The sequence below is a fragment of the Micropterus salmoides genome, unplaced genomic scaffold (assembly GCF_014851395.1).
Source record: "Micropterus salmoides isolate LMB-PRFRI ecotype aquatic unplaced genomic scaffold, ASM1485139v1 Ms_hic_scaffold_18, whole genome shotgun sequence".
In the NCBI taxonomy this organism is placed as follows: domain Eukaryota; kingdom Metazoa; phylum Chordata; class Actinopteri; order Centrarchiformes; family Centrarchidae; genus Micropterus; species Micropterus salmoides.
In genome coordinates this window covers 22,223,460-22,239,016 of record NW_024040928.1, presented here as the reverse complement: position 1 = coordinate 22,239,016, position 15,557 = coordinate 22,223,460, and the positions used below count along the sequence as shown (strand labels likewise).

General features: G+C 39.6%; 1 protein-coding gene across 1 annotated transcript in view; it reads left to right on the top strand.

Moving 5' to 3' along the window:
* The window catches only part of LOC119909481 (nesprin-2-like), an 88,512-nt gene that overhangs the window by 25,332 nt on the left and 47,623 nt on the right, over nucleotides 1–15,557 (top strand). Inside the window, 16 exon segments of the mRNA XM_038727728.1 lie at nucleotides 219–516; nucleotides 963–1,141; nucleotides 2,056–2,371; nucleotides 3,246–3,410; nucleotides 3,597–3,929; nucleotides 4,078–4,214; nucleotides 4,398–4,527; nucleotides 5,722–5,895; nucleotides 5,984–7,765; nucleotides 10,048–10,139; nucleotides 10,463–10,628; nucleotides 11,486–11,641; nucleotides 11,765–12,006; nucleotides 12,142–14,179; nucleotides 14,293–14,627; nucleotides 14,760–14,904. Coding sequence (XP_038583656.1) covers nucleotides 219–516; nucleotides 963–1,141; nucleotides 2,056–2,371; nucleotides 3,246–3,410; nucleotides 3,597–3,929; nucleotides 4,078–4,214; nucleotides 4,398–4,527; nucleotides 5,722–5,895; nucleotides 5,984–7,765; nucleotides 10,048–10,139; nucleotides 10,463–10,628; nucleotides 11,486–11,641; nucleotides 11,765–12,006; nucleotides 12,142–14,179; nucleotides 14,293–14,627; nucleotides 14,760–14,904 — 6,688 coding nt within the window.

Here is a 15,557-nt window from a genome sequence, read left to right as displayed (position 1 = left end):
CAGAATTATATCACAGACAACAACACAGTTAAAACACATTGTTTTAATATGAAACTTTATTTTTAAGTGTAGTATTTTGATTTTGATTCTTCTTTTTACTTAATAAACATGTTAGTACATAACCTTGACTCTGACAAAGAGGAAGCTCTTAACTAACATTTGAAAGTGTGAATAACAATTAACTGATCATCAACACACCTCATATTATTTCCCCACAGGGTGAGAACAGAGGCCCTCAATCAGCTTGTGTCAACCTTACAAAGCAGCCCACTTCAGCAGTCTGCTCTGGTGAAAGAGAGTAGCAAATTGCTGGAACGATACCACACCTTTCAAACCAACACACTGCATGGCTTCACGGAGAGGCAGAGCTCTTTGAGCAGGGACATCGGAGCGTTTCAGAGCCTTTCAAAGTCCACTCAATCCTGGTTTGGAGATCTGAGACACACTGTTGACTCTCCACTAGGTGAAAACCTTGATATCCAGAGTCCCGTAGAGCAGAGACTTCACCATGCTCAGGTAAAAAAACATTGACTTAAGACACAGCAGATGTGTTTTCTATGAGTGTATACTCTTGAACACCTTAGGCTGAATCACATGTGTGCGGAGTACATTTTAAAATAATAATAATTATTAATAGTACTTTAATAGTATTTTAAATAACAAATAATTTTTATTTTGTTTCACGTAGTTCCAAAAAGGCAGTTGTTACAGTGCTGTTGAATACCATTTAAGGGTGTGGTCATACAGATCTATTGTTTCTTTTGATCTACATTTGTTTCTTCTCCTTCAATAAGGAGTGTGCACTTGTTGTTGTTGTTGTTAAAATTTTTTGAAATGAAAGCACAGATTTAAAAAAAAATACGACCTGTAACACACTCCTCAGTCCGTGCAGTGACAGATTGGTGCACTTGCAGTGAAACGTGTTAAATAACTAATCTGTAAAAAAAAAAAAATTATTTCAGGCTGTGGTAAGTGGAAAGGCAGAGGAGGAGGCTCGCCTTGAAAAGCTCAGAGTAATTGGAAATGATATGAGCCACAGACTGTGTGATGGAGACGACCTGAAACGTGACATTCAGGAAACCATTCAGAAAACGGGGGAGCAGTGGAAGGACCTTCTCCAATCAGTTGAGTCTCATCACAGGTGAGTGGAGCCAGTGTATGGCTTTTCTTCAGTGATTGCAGATGAAACATAAAAGGGATGGGTTTAAAGAACTGTGAATCTTAGGTTTAATCTTGGAAAAGTTAAAGCAATAGTTATCAACACATAATCTGTGCCAAAGGTTTGGTGAGCATTCCTATAGAATGACATTTTGACCTATGTAGGTGTCCCCCACATATTTCAGTCCTCCTTGTCTTTGCTTTATTTGTTCACCCACAAAAAAAAAAAAATCCCATCTTGTTTACTTTTTGCATCCAGTGAGTTTACTTCTAAGCATTTACTCTCAATGGCTGCTGCCTTAGCATGCGTGTGGCGATGAATGTGCCAAAGTGAAGCTATACCTGAACATAAAGTACATGTCTGGTCCTTGGTTATCCATTTTCTAGGATTTTAGGGAGGCAGAAGCTCATAAGTTGCTCCTAGCATGAATCTAATCATGTCTGCTTCTGTGCAACACACTTCCCTGCAGCTAAGACTTTTCCTTTCTAAACTCATCCACTGGCCCTGCTTTGCCTGAGAGACTCTTGCACACCTTTGAGTTTGCTGAAAGGCCTGACGTCTCTGTACTCTTAATGCCATCAACCATCAATCTCAACCTTGAGAGTTTCATCATACGTAAACTTTTAACTTGCTTCTCTAACATTGCTGGAATTGCCTCTTCATGTATATAAAATCTCCCACTTGAAAGCACACCCTTTACAATTGAAATACTCTTTGCCTTTTGGCACATGGTGGTGTTGTGGTGTGTTTTGTTATTCATGTATGCCCTTATGGGTAGTAAGCGCTGCCCTCACTGAAGACTCTCTCCCTCTAAGACCCGACAGTGAAATTGTGGTAGTAGTGTTTGAATTTTTGATGGTTTGTTATAATCTCTTTTTTTTCTCTTGGTGCCTCAGTGTCCTACAAGGTGATCTAGAGCTCACCTCCTCCTACCTTGCCCAGAGACAGCAGGCCTGCCGCACAGTGGAGGCGCTGCAGCACAGAACTGCTCGGCTTCCCACTTTATTCCCCTGGCCTGGCACGGCTGAGCGCAGACAAGTCTGCCTTCTAGCCCGTCAACTGCAGGATGAGTCTGAGTCACTGCTATTGACTCTTACCAGCCTGGCTGAACAGAGGAGGGTGATGAGTGAGCGAAGCAGCGACACCATCTGGAAAGATTCCTCCTCGGCTGAGCTGGAGACCTGCTTGTCATCACTGAAGGCAGAGCTGCTGGTTAGACTTTTCATAGTCAAGTGATTATTGATGGTTTAGTACAGGGATTCCCAACCAGGTGTACTCATAGCCAGGGAGTACATGGAAAGATTGTTGAGTAGCTTAATTAATTATGAATTGATTAAAAAAAAGAAACATATTCATATATATGAGGACATCCAAAAAAGGATAGAAAAAATTGGTGTGAGGTTGATCTTATTTAAATTTGTTAAATTAGGCTACGTTTTACCATTGCTTGAAAACTAATTAGCAAGTTGAAATAGTTGGCTAAAACAAAAATATGAAAATCACTAAATAGCCATTCTTATATATCTATTATATACTGTAAATATTATAATAGTATTATATTGTGAATAAACAGAACCACATAACTGCAACTTCTCAGTTGATTCCAGCTGAGAACATTATGTGTCGTACCCCTCTCTCTCCCTTTTTACTGTCCACCACACTGTCTGATCTAATTAAGGTGAAAATGCCCCCCCAAATAAACTTCAGCAAAAACAAACAGTTGAAATATTTTGCTAATAAAATGGATTAACAGTTAAAATACCTAAATAAAAATAATGTATAAAAATGTTTAATAACTTATTAGCTAAACGTAAGTTGTAGATAAATGGTTAAAAGGTTCAACTTCTGCCACTCCAAGTGGTAGTAAAACGTTGAAAATTTTGGTGACAGTCACCAATTTAAATGAACACACATGGAACATGACAGGTTGGGTCCATGAAGGGATACTTGAGCTCATCGGATAGGGGTGTAATGGCACATCAGATGAAAAAGGTTGCAATCCACAAGTTTAGTATAATCACAATAAGTCTGTGAAATGATATATAAGCCCTCTGACTGTGGCTTGGTGTGCCTGAAATGTCCACAGGGTGTGTGTTCCCGCCTCGAGGAAGGTGTGTGTAATGAGGAACATTTTGGCCAGTTGCTGCAGGAATGCCACCATAAATTGACATCCCTGCAGGAGAAGATGTCAGCCTGTCAAGCCCAGAAAGAAATCTCAGTTGGAATGATCACTGATGTACCAGCTCTGGAGGTGAGGTCCATTAAGAAAACTGACCTGGTGAATCATGTTCAAGCTTCCTTACATTTTTATTTCCTTCTACATTAAAACCACACAAAAAGAAGACATTTTTATTAAGGGGATAGAGAATTTTCTAACTTTTAACCACCTATATTGTACACAAAACACACTTTATCTGTCACTCTCTCCACTTTCCAGGCTTTGCTACAAGAAGTAACAGACACAGAAAAATGCCTTTTAGAAATTCTAACACTGAAGGACTCTATCACAGCCAGTTCCACAGCCGAGGCCCAGTCCAGCCTCTCCCAACAAGTCAGCAACCTCCAAAACCACAAGATGGCACTAGATAGTAGCATCAGAGAGGCACTGCTCACTGAGATCAGCAGCCAGGGAGTTCAACATGTGAGGGACGAGGTATCCTGTGTACAGTCAGCACTAAAACACCTGGCTGAAGATGTTGAAAATTTGTGTGGGAACCGTGAAGCGTTGCTTGATATCAGCCAGCTCAAACAGCAGTGGTACACAATACAGGTATTGTTAAAGGGTCCAATCAAATGTTATTTTATCCCCGAATAACAAGTTTATGGAGGAACTCGTACTTCCATCTGCCCACATGCCTTTCTTAAACACATTCACATGGGAGACAGTATGATCAAAGAAGCAAAAATCTCTCTCTTAGGATTGTGATACCAGGCTGAAAGAGTTGGCAGCAAGAGTTAACAACCTCCAAAAGCCTGCAGAGTTGAGCAACACACAAGAAAAGCTTCCTGCAGCTGTAATTTTGACCATTGATGCTGTTGCTAAAGACCTTGACAGGTACTTTACCTCATTTCACATTGCAAAACAGAAAATTTGCATTCCTCAGAATGATTAAAATCCAAATGTTTACTCACAAGATGCATGGAGACATTTATTTTAAATGTATCGTGTAGAGTTTTAAAAACAACTTGTCATCCTGAAATTTCTTCTCCCTCTCTCTCTCTCATGTTCTCACTTAAGCTTCAGGTCCATTTATCTACAAAAGAAGCAGGAGTGTTCCGAAAACACAGCTCACAGGGTGAGGCAGGTCATCAGCCAGCTGCATAAGTGGAGCCAAACAGTACAAGCTGAACCTTCATCAGCCAGCCCGGTAAAACCCACCAACATGTCCATACATTTGTCTATTATTATTTTATATTATTAAAACCCAGAATATTAACAAATATGCTCATTTACATAATAAGCTTTAGAAAAGCAGGGAATGCATTGCTATTTTTGTAAATCTGCACAGTTGTAACCTTTCTTTACAATATTAGATTTAGATTTAATGAAGCTATAATCTCGCCAAACAAAACTAAACAAAGTGTCATTCATTAAATTCAGTTTAAATGATGAGGCTGATTTATTCTATACTTTTCCCATTGGAAGAAAAGACTTTTCATCTTTTCATCCGATTTGTTGTCCATAAGGAAGATGTAGAATATGGCCAGCCTTATCCTGTTAATATGAATTTTTGTTTATATGTGGTCCACTCAAAAAACTACTTTAGCATTCATATACTATAAACCTTGTAAGATAAGGCTGTTTCTCAACTTTATCATTTTTCCTTTGCATATAAAATAGGCAAATAAAACAATGTAGCCATCAGAGTCTGCTTTGTCCTTTTTAAAACCGTTATATCCAAAAAGAAACAAAGTAAAAGCTGTTCGATGCGCTCGATTTGAACCGGCCCTTGATGCCAATGTTTATTGCCTCGAACTTGTGGAACAGAAGACGCTCCCACCAAGGCAAAAAAATACAGCCATCCAATTCCATTTGGGCGTGCACTTAATACAAACACTTGTGTTTTGCTGTGTCTGGCTTACCATGATTTTTATACCTAACAGGACCTTTTTCATCTTTTGTAGAGCAGAGGTCCATCCTCTACTCTCTGATAATAAATCAAGGGGAATACTTTCTCTTCTTTGTGGTACATGGTGAACATAATAGATGTTGTGATTACTAAAGATAATAAACGTGTTGTGACTCATTCTTCCATCAGCCACTGCCAAAAACTCCGATATCTGAGTGCCGCCCGCCTGTGGTATTCCTGTTTTGCCAGTGCTCTGAGTGATATTCTTAGTTGGTTCATGTACAGTAACAGACTACCATTTATTAATGGTAAAATGCCAAATGATATACATTTTCAGCTTGTATGTCTAAGCATTACATCAACTAGATAAGGTTTGGGGTTCATTCTTGAAGCATTCATGATCTGATTTCTATATGCTATATATCTCAACAATTGTGTGATCAATTGTAATAAATTTTGTGATCCCTTAAATTTTTCATTTCTTTCTTATAGGCAGCTCTGGATGAGGGTTTGTTGCTTCAACAAGCTGTTCATGACGTGCTCTCAGAACGAGATTTTCTTCTACACTGTCACTGTGGAAGAAGAGCGACAAAGGAACTGGAGAAAAGTGCTTCCTATGCTCTCAGTGAAAGCAAACCTAAAGTTGAAACTTTATCTAAATCCCTGGTGAGTTACTCCTCAGTCACAGAATTGTACCATCCAATGTAATAATAATATAGGATTTTGTGCTTTATATTTATGCTCAATTTTATAGGTTTCACAGGTCAGTCAAGGTCACTGTGAAGAGGTATTGGACAAATATTTATCAGGCAGAGTTGTTGAAGAAATTGCTCCTTCCCCTTCTGCAACTGATAACAAGGAAAACTCTGATCAAAATGACAACAAAATTCAAACCAAATGCACTTTGGAAACAGCCGAAGAAGATGCCTTTGTCTGTAATCAAGTCCCATGTGCAGAAATCCCAGATGCTGTCAAATCAAAAACCCAACAAGAATCACAACAGTTAACATCAACTCCACCAAAAATAAACTTGAAGACTGATCTCGGGCCAAAAGATGATACTGGCAAATTGAACACTGATAACAATCCTTTAAGCAGTGGGTACAGGACACTTCCTGGAAATAACACAGAGCCTTTAAAGTCAGATTCCCTTTCTGCTCTCAGCAAGAGTTTAATTGCTTGGCAAGAGAACACTGAACCATTGCAAGAAGACACTACCTCAACCCAGGACTCAAAATTGTTAGCTATATGTACAAGCAATGCCAAAGAAACCAATTCAGCACACTGTGTCACACCTCTGGTTGGATCCGCAGCAACAAAGCCAGACTACGTTCCCCTTTCTACCACTGAAAAGGTGTCTGAAAATCTAGCAGCACAATCAGAGGCATTTAAGGCAGTTATAGATGCTCAAGCACAAGAGAACCACTGTGAGAAAAAAAGTGCAACTCCAAAGAAAGTGGTTTCAATTGTGTTGGACGTGGAGCCGCAGGACATGCAAAAAAACGAAAAGGCTAGTCCAGATGCACTCAGATGTTCTCACAGAGCAGATCTGTGCGATGCAAAGTTCACGAATGTTTCAAATACAGGATTTCCTAAAAAGAAATCTGGACTCTTTACAGCACTAATCAGTCCCAAATCAGACAAAACAGGCCTTCATCCAGCAGCACAATCAGATACATTTAGGGAAGTTACTCAAGAAAAGGAGAAATACTGTGAGGAAATCAGCATGAGCCCTGATAAAGTGTATGCAATAGTGTTGGACATGGAGCTGCCTGAGTTCCAGCCACAGGATAGTAAGCACAGGGAAAATGTTGGAGCCAGCAGTCCAGATGTATCCAGATGTTCACAGGGAGCAGAGCTTTGTGATGTAACACTCATAGAAGTTTCAAGTATAGAATCTCCTGAGAAGAAAGCTGGAGTGTTTAAAACATTAATCGCACTTGAATCAGATGAGACAAACTTGAAAATCAATTATTTAAAGAGTCATGCATTAAAAGAGTCCCAAGTGGCAGACTCACTGCCAGAAAATCCCTTGGCAGTTCTAAGAACAGAATTGGAGGAGGTAAATTCTACAATTGCCAAAAAATTATCATGTAAAGGAAACCCAGAAACCCACAATGAGGTGTCGAATTCCTCCAAATCATGTGGCAGCGTTGCTGAGTGTGAGCTCATTGGTGCAAATGCAGCAGAAACAACATTTCCGGACGGCAAACAAGAGGAGATGACAGATTTCTGTCACACTGAAGAGCAAACAATGAGCTCAGGCTTGTGTACTGTGGAGGGGGATGCCTTAACTGAAAAACAAATACCTGCTGGTGACAAACAGGTGACTGTTGCTGACACTGCACAGGACACAGGTACAGCAAACTTGGAGATGGCAGAGGAGGAAAACATGGAAGAAGAAAGTGAGCCTGAACACCCAGAGTCCAAACTTTCAAAAGTGCCAGACAGACGAGACAAAGTTACACTGCCAATTGAAGAAAGTGAATTAAAGGTGCCTGCATCGCTGGATGACACAGAGGTGACACAGGGACAGGTAGATGTCATATTAAAAATCTGGATTTTCAGTAGATTTTCTGCTTTTCTTTCCGATCAACTTCTCAGAATTTTGCTTCCCTGGTAAAAAAAAAAAAAAACAACCTGCCTTTTTGTGCAGTGATTTCGATGTCGTGGGTTCAAACCCCAGTTGCCCCAGCCTTTCTGTGTGGAGTTTGCATGTTCTCCCCGTGTCTGTGTGGGTTCTCTCCAGGTGCTCCAGCTTCCTCCCACCATCCAAAGAAAGACATGCAGGCTAGGTTAAATGGTGTATCCGAAATTGTCCTTAGGCGTGAATGTGAGTGGTTGACTGTCTATGTGTGGCCCTGCAATGGACTGGCGACCTGTCCAAGGTGTACCCTGCCTTTCGCCCAATGTAAGCTGGGATTGGCTCCAGCCCCCCAAAACATCCTGTACACAGGATAATAATAATATGAAATTAACTTGATTGTCGGTGTGGCATGCTGGGCGGGAGACACGCAGCTCAGCTCAGGGATGAGAAACTACGAAGTGACTCCACATCACTCCCCATGCCTGTGTTTTGGGTTGGCATTGATGGCATATACATGTTATATAAATCAAGTATCGCCCCACCGATTTTTGTCAACAAATATGATAGTTTGTTTAATAATATTACCAACTGGATGATTAAACAAGTGACAAATTTGGAGTTTCAAATCAATCTGAGCTTTTAAAATCATTACAGCAACTAACTTTAAAAAAAAGTTTTTTACCCGTTGACATAGTTTGAACAATGTGAAGAGGTTTGTCACTCCTGCTGGCAGAACACCAGGATGTCCCACCTAAATCGACAGTCTTTGCTTTCCTAAATTACACTTATCAAACACGGTCTTCTTTGACATTTTCAAACCATTTTCTTTCCTTATCGTACCTTCATGTTAGAAAGGCTGGGTGTGTTCAGTGAAACTTAGGCCTTTGTGACATTTTGCAAGTTTTATTTGAGCCTAAATTCATTCCTAAACTTAACTGAAATGTATTTGCTTTAAATATATTTCTTCCTCCCAGCATTTGGCATTTGAATGCCGTAACATTTGCTAAATTCCTGTCATACAGTTATACAAATCTTTTTTGGGGAACATTGTTCATACTGTGGAAAGACATTTATTTTTCTCATGAGAAATGGATGAAATCCATGTTGCACATTACCTTATTTTTGACACAAAATTCTAATTAGAATAATTATATACTTTACAATTATAAACTTCAAAATGATGCAATACAATATGTAATAAAAAGTAAAAGTGCATGTTAAAAAGTGAAAACAAGCTTAATTAATATACTCCAACATTAGAACCTCAGTCGCTACAAGAAATCTACAAAAAAAAAAAAACATGGAAAATTACACCAATTTAGAAAGGACCCCCCCTCCCCCAACTCAGCCTGCAGTAGGTCCAAAGACAGATAAGCAATGAGGTATGAAAGAAAAAAAGATGATGAGGAAGAAATATTTGTTTACAGACAACTAGGCCCGGGCTGTTAGCATTGACATCCAAAAAAAACAAAGGAAGTACACGTGTTTACTGCCAGGTAAAATAAATAAAGCATTAGAAAGTTTCTTGAAAGAGAAGAAAGAAATCTACATTACTACTTTACTGCTGTTAATGCTTGTCATTTTCCCCTTCTGCAAATTTTGTAATTGCCAACACCATAGCCCTTTTCTTTTGTATTCAGGGGACCACACAAAACCAGACTTAATGCCACTGATGCTTCCACTGCCTGCCACATAACAAAGTTGATTTGTCAGAGTGTTTATATGTAGTGCTCTTTAATTATTATATGTGATTTGATAGTACAAGCCACAGTCTTCAAAGGAATTGAGGAATTTCTCACTAAGCCAACCTGTCATGATTGTGGGTAATAACAGCGTACCTTCTCTCTGTAGACAGCTGAAATTTGTTTACAAGGATGAATGATGTGAAATATTTGTATTTAAGAAACCATTGATTGGTTTCCTGGCTGCTGGAAGTCAACAGATTGTGTGTATAAACAACAGTTCCACCATTACAGTGAATGTGATTCAGGGGGCAGTTCCAATAAAATACTGAATTTTTATAGATACAGATATCTCGTAGTTCACTTATTTCTAGCTTTAGATTTAAACAGTTCCCTAAATGTAGTTTCAGGGGAGGGGGTGGGATTTTTTCAGTTGGATACTTTCAAACTCTAACTGTCAGTCTAGCTAGTTTCTCCAAAGTTGCCTACCTTAGCTTTAAGCAGGTAAATGTATTTGTCTTTGTACTGTTTTTTCCTACTGCGAATCAGAAACCTGCTATGTGTTTTCTTTCCGCTCTACCTGCACCCAGCTCCAAGACACACCTTGTCATGTCCAAAATATTTGGAGAGACACCTCCCCTGTTTGTAATCTAGTAACCAAGCAGTTCATGTCATGTTTTGGTATCTAACCAAGTTAAAACAGATCAGTAATTTAATTAATGAAGCAAGAGAGACAGCACTTTGTAGATGAGTTGAATCCTTCTCCCTGAGGGCAAACTGCTCCCTACTCAGGCACATTCTTGTGTTAACTGTACTGACTCGCTGGGCCACCGTCTACATAGTAATATTTATCATTTTGGAGCAGGGGAAGAACAGGAAGGTATGTCATTATCTGTGGACAAACACGGGGAAGGAGGAAGCTAAAATGTGACGCCACCCCTGTCTTCTGTGTATTTTGCTTCAGATCCAAGAAAGCATGGAGCCTGAGAGGACGGCATCAGGGCTTGGCATCTGATCTGCAGGCCGGGAAGACAGCAGGTGGATCACCAGAGTCCTACAAACAAAAGTCCACCATGCAGGATATTTTGTCTGAGATCCAGAGCTTGGTGGAACGAAGTAATATAATAAATGTGAGTATTAACTGGTTTTGATTGGGGAAAAAACTGTTTGCTTCATGTCTCTTAGTTAGATCTGTTGTAGGCTTGCTATGTTGCAAAACATGGTGATATAGGCTAATAAAGTGTGTGCACAAAAGGTTAAATTCTGAATTGATCGGAGGAATTAAAGTATATAACAGGTTATGAATTTACTGTTTGTGGCACTGATTGGATTTCTGTAGTAGCACACAGAATGTTTAATGGACATAGAAATAAAAATCATCATTTAAGCATTTTAGTTTTATGATTTTAAGTCTAACTGCATAACTCCAAAAAAAAGGACAAGAGGTCATAAATGCATTTAACAGTTAACAGATAAGAGTAGCTGTGTTTTTGATTGATGTTTGTGTATTCCCATGATGCTGCTGACGGAAAGGTCCACAGGAAGGAACTATTAGATACAATGATTTCCTGCAGGGTCATTAGTGGGTATAATTAAAGTCTGTGACTTGCTTTGCTATAGTTACAATTTTTTTTATGCCAAGTGTGATGTTTAATTTTGTAAAAGCTATTCGTCATGTAGATATGTCTAACCTTGAAAAAGAAGAAAACTAAAGTATGAAAGCCAAGCAAACTAAGTTGCAATGACTTGCAACTTGGGTCTCTGGTGTAAACAAGTCATTTTAAGCCTGGAATTGGGCTAATATTTTTAGTAGCATCAAACTATAATCTGATTACTCATATTTTGCTTGTTTTTCTTTCTTTCTGCCTTTTTACATTATCATTAAAGCTGAAATGATTAGTCAACAGAAAAGTAATCAACAACTACTGTGATAATTTAGTTTATTCATTTATCACTATTTTCATTTTATTTTACTATTATGTTATAGCGGACACCACACATTGATTTGAATTGGTACCTGAAATCCTCTCCTGATGAACCAGAGATTCGATTGGTACGAACTGTCCAAAAAGTTCTGATATGTCGCTATAAACCAGCACAACTTGATATCATGGCAATGGTCAAACAACTGAAGGAGGCAGAGGTGTGTACCCTTTCTCTTTGTTACAAATGTAAATTGGCCTTTTTTCTAAATGAAGTAAATTATAAACTGGCTCTCAAAAATCAATTATGTAAAATAAATCTCTTTATCGGTTGTCTGCTGTAGGACTACAGACGCTGTGTGCAGGAGCAAGTGGTTACTATGAAAAGCATAAGAGCTGCCAGGATTTGTGACCCAGATGCCTTAAAAAGTGCTGAAGAACAGTGGAGTGCTGCACTGCTGGATGCGTCTGCCACAGTGCAGGTCAAAGCAGCACAACTGGATCAGGTCAAACAGTATCACAAACAAATGAAGATCACCAGAGCATTTCTGGAGGTTGTAGCTGTTGAGAAAGACAAAATGAGCTTGTGAGTAAATCTTTGATTTGACAGTAAGATTCTACTCTAGTTAACATCATTGTAACTTACGATTATGTGTTTTTGTACCTGAAACACTCATATACTTCTGTTGTGAACAAACATGTGATACTTCTGTTTTATTAGAAAAACTTTGGGAAGCAGTGCCCTTCAAGCTGACAAACTCCACGCCCTTCTGCAAACCATGGTACAGAAAAAAGACATGATAGAAGAGCTCCTCCAGTTAAGTAGCCAATTGTCAGTCCACTTGAGCAAAGCTGAAAGTTCAGGCGCTCTTCTTGCCCAGCTTGAAGATATCCAGGAGGAATGGAGGCTTTTAGAAGGAAGTATCAAAAGAGCTCTGCAGCATGCCTCGAGCTCCGCCACTCAATCCTCTCTTCTCATAAAAGAGGCTGAACATCTTAAAGCCAAGCTTGAATCTCTTCAGGCAACCAACTTTCAAAGCCATGATTGCAAAAGTGCTTTAGAATTTGTTTGTCTTACCACTGACCTAAAACTGTACAAACAGCTTTATCTGCACTTACAATCCCAGTCAGATGCTCTTGTCCATTTCTCGCTGGGTCAGAAAGAGAAGGATGAGATCAAACGTTGTCTTCAGGAACTGGGATCGTTGCTAAATGTCACCAAGAGCAAGCATGACACTTCCTTGTATAGCTGTGGCAGCATTTCTTCAGCTAAGATCAACAAGCAATTACAAGACTTGATCATGTGGGCCAAAGAGGCAGAAAACCACATCACTATTGTGAAAAGGTTAGCTCTTTTCCCCGAGGAGGCTCGTATTCAGATTGTTGAGATGAAGAAATTTCAGACTGATATTTGGTATAGAAGGTCCAAGATGCAAGAAGAAGTGGAGCAGATGAAATATCTAGCCTCTGATATGGAAAAGGAGGAAAGTGACCAAGTATTGAAGACAGTAGAAGATATGTATGAAGCCATTGCTGACAGCTTGGATCATGTTCTTGGCACCATGAAAAAAAACCTGCAGGAGAGGGAGACACTGTTATACCAGCTTGCTAGCATGGATGCATGGCTAGCAGAAACACATGCTAAAAGAGACCCTTGCACCCATGTTGACAATATTTCAAAAGCTGACATCAAAAAGCTGGAGAGTGAGCTGAAAAATCACAAATTAGTTACAGCAGAGATAGAGAGCCATCTAAAGCTGGTGGAAGCAATGGCAGAAAGTTGCAGGGAAATAGCCGTAGGGTTGAGTCCAGGAGAAAGCCGCTACCTTGTCAACAGACTGTCAGGCCTTTGGACAGAATTAGATGGATTGCTAGCTCATGAGAAAGCAACCAGCTGGGAATTAGAAGAGCTGATTCATGAGCAAACCTCATTAGATGAGGAGTTATCAACCATTCAGGCTAGTTTACTGCAGATTTCCACTGATTTGAAGGAGCAGAGGTTCCCTTTAACACAGGAAACCTTTTCAACAATTGCACATTTGAAGCACATGCTAATGGAGCATCAGTGTCAAGTACAAGAGCTTCAACACTGCCAGGAGGCCAAGCGAAGCTCCCTGTTATGCACCATTGGGGAACTACAAGACCAGTGCAAAACACTTACTATTAATATCTTTGAGCAAGTAAAATATCTTCACCTAAGGAGACAAATAGAGGAGTCTTGCGACATTGCCAAAAAGCAAACCCAACGTGCCAAAGATAAAACAATCAGTGTGGGTCAGAGGTTCAGACTATGCCAAACACTTTTAGTTGACCTTCCTTTGGTGAAAACACAGTGCCAAGAAGCAGCTGACCAATTGGAAGCCATCGCTCAAGACTTGTACCCATCTGAGCTTAATTCAGAGAGGCAGAAGATCCAGAGCACTGTGGAAACTTTAGTCTCCCTGGAGTGTTCTGTCACAGATGATATCAAAAACCTAGAGGCCAAGCTTCTGCTGGGTCTTCGTTTTTCCTCAGAGCTTCCTGCCTTAATAGAGCTTTTCCAAAGAACAAAAGTGGAGCTGGAGGGAGCAGAACAAGTAAATCCAGATGAAAAAGCCATAGATATTGCACTAAGAAGGTATTGGGTTATTTGGAGAAATATGGAGTCTGGGATGAGGGTGTTGGAAGGTCTGGGACGGAAAGAAGAAATTAACCTGAAGAACTACAAGGAACTGTACTCTCTTAGGGACACAACCATGCAAGAGTGCAGTTTACGAATGGTAAGCTTAAATGTTCAAAGTTAATCCAGCCTACTTTTGAGAATTTTCAACTTTGCAATTTTATACTTTTATGTGTTGTTTCTCTAAACTGTGCTTGATCATGTATCCAACAGGAGAGTTTATCCCAGGCTAGAGAATCCTTGAAAGATTACCAATGGGCTGCTCAGGTAGCAATAGGCTTCCTTCATAATGCTGAAGCCACCTTCTTATCAGCTCCTGGAGGGTTTTTGGACTGTACTGAGGAACAAAGACAGACTCAGCAGGCTCTAGATGCTCTTGAAGATGGATTTCAGGATCATATCTGCCACCTTGCAGACGTGGTGCCCCACCAAACCTTGCTGTCCTGCCCAGAGACTGAGCAGCTCCACATCAGCATCCTCAGTCAGTTGTTGGTGGGAAGAGCCATACTAGAGGCCCAAGCCAAGCTCAGGCTGGAGACCTTGCAGAGGTACTGGCTGTTCTTACCTCAGTGAAGTGTTTCTATTTAGCTTTTTCTCTTGCGTTGTCGTGATAATGTCTGTGTTTTTCTTGTTTATAATTTTAATAAAGTAAAAACACCTAATAGGCAAATTCTTCACAGGTGCGAAATAAGACAAGAAATCCACAGGAAGTGTCATGAAGACATTAGTCAGCATCTTTCAGCGCTTGAAAAAAAGCTTTCAGAATGTGCTGCAGAACAAGTGACATCATATGACAAATGTGTTGCCCAACAAAAAAGAGCCAAGGTAGGTTTGATTCAGCATTATGTTGTTGGTAATTAGAAAATGTTTCAGCATGTATTTGTCTACACAAAAATTAGATGTACTTGAATCTTGCATGTAATAGATTTTTAAAATTTACAATTAGCTGTTTAGTCATGCTAACAGGATTGCTCTATGGATGGCAATGTTGGTCTATCAGTTGGGCCACCACTGTATATTTTACAGATATTAAAGGGCACCAGAGGATGAATCCTACTGACTTTGATGATCCCCTGAGTTTTTCTCTAGCGCCACCAGCAGGTGGATCTTTTTGTCTTTAGTGAAATATCTCAATGACTACAGGAAGGAATACCATGACATTTTGTACAGATATCCATGCTGCTTAGTTGATGAACCCTAATGATTTTGCATGATCCCCTGACTTTCCCTCTAGCACCATTTGGTAATACCAAACTGAATTGGTATGATTGGCATGAATTGGTATATGATTTTTAATTTGGCGTCATAATCATTTAAAATATATGTTATATATTTTAATATATGACCAAATACCAGCAAAACTAATGACATCAGCTTATACTTGTAATTGTTTGTACTAACTACAACTGGTGAACATGGTAAACATTATACCTGCTACACATCAACATGTTGGCATTTTCATTGCGATTATGTGAGCA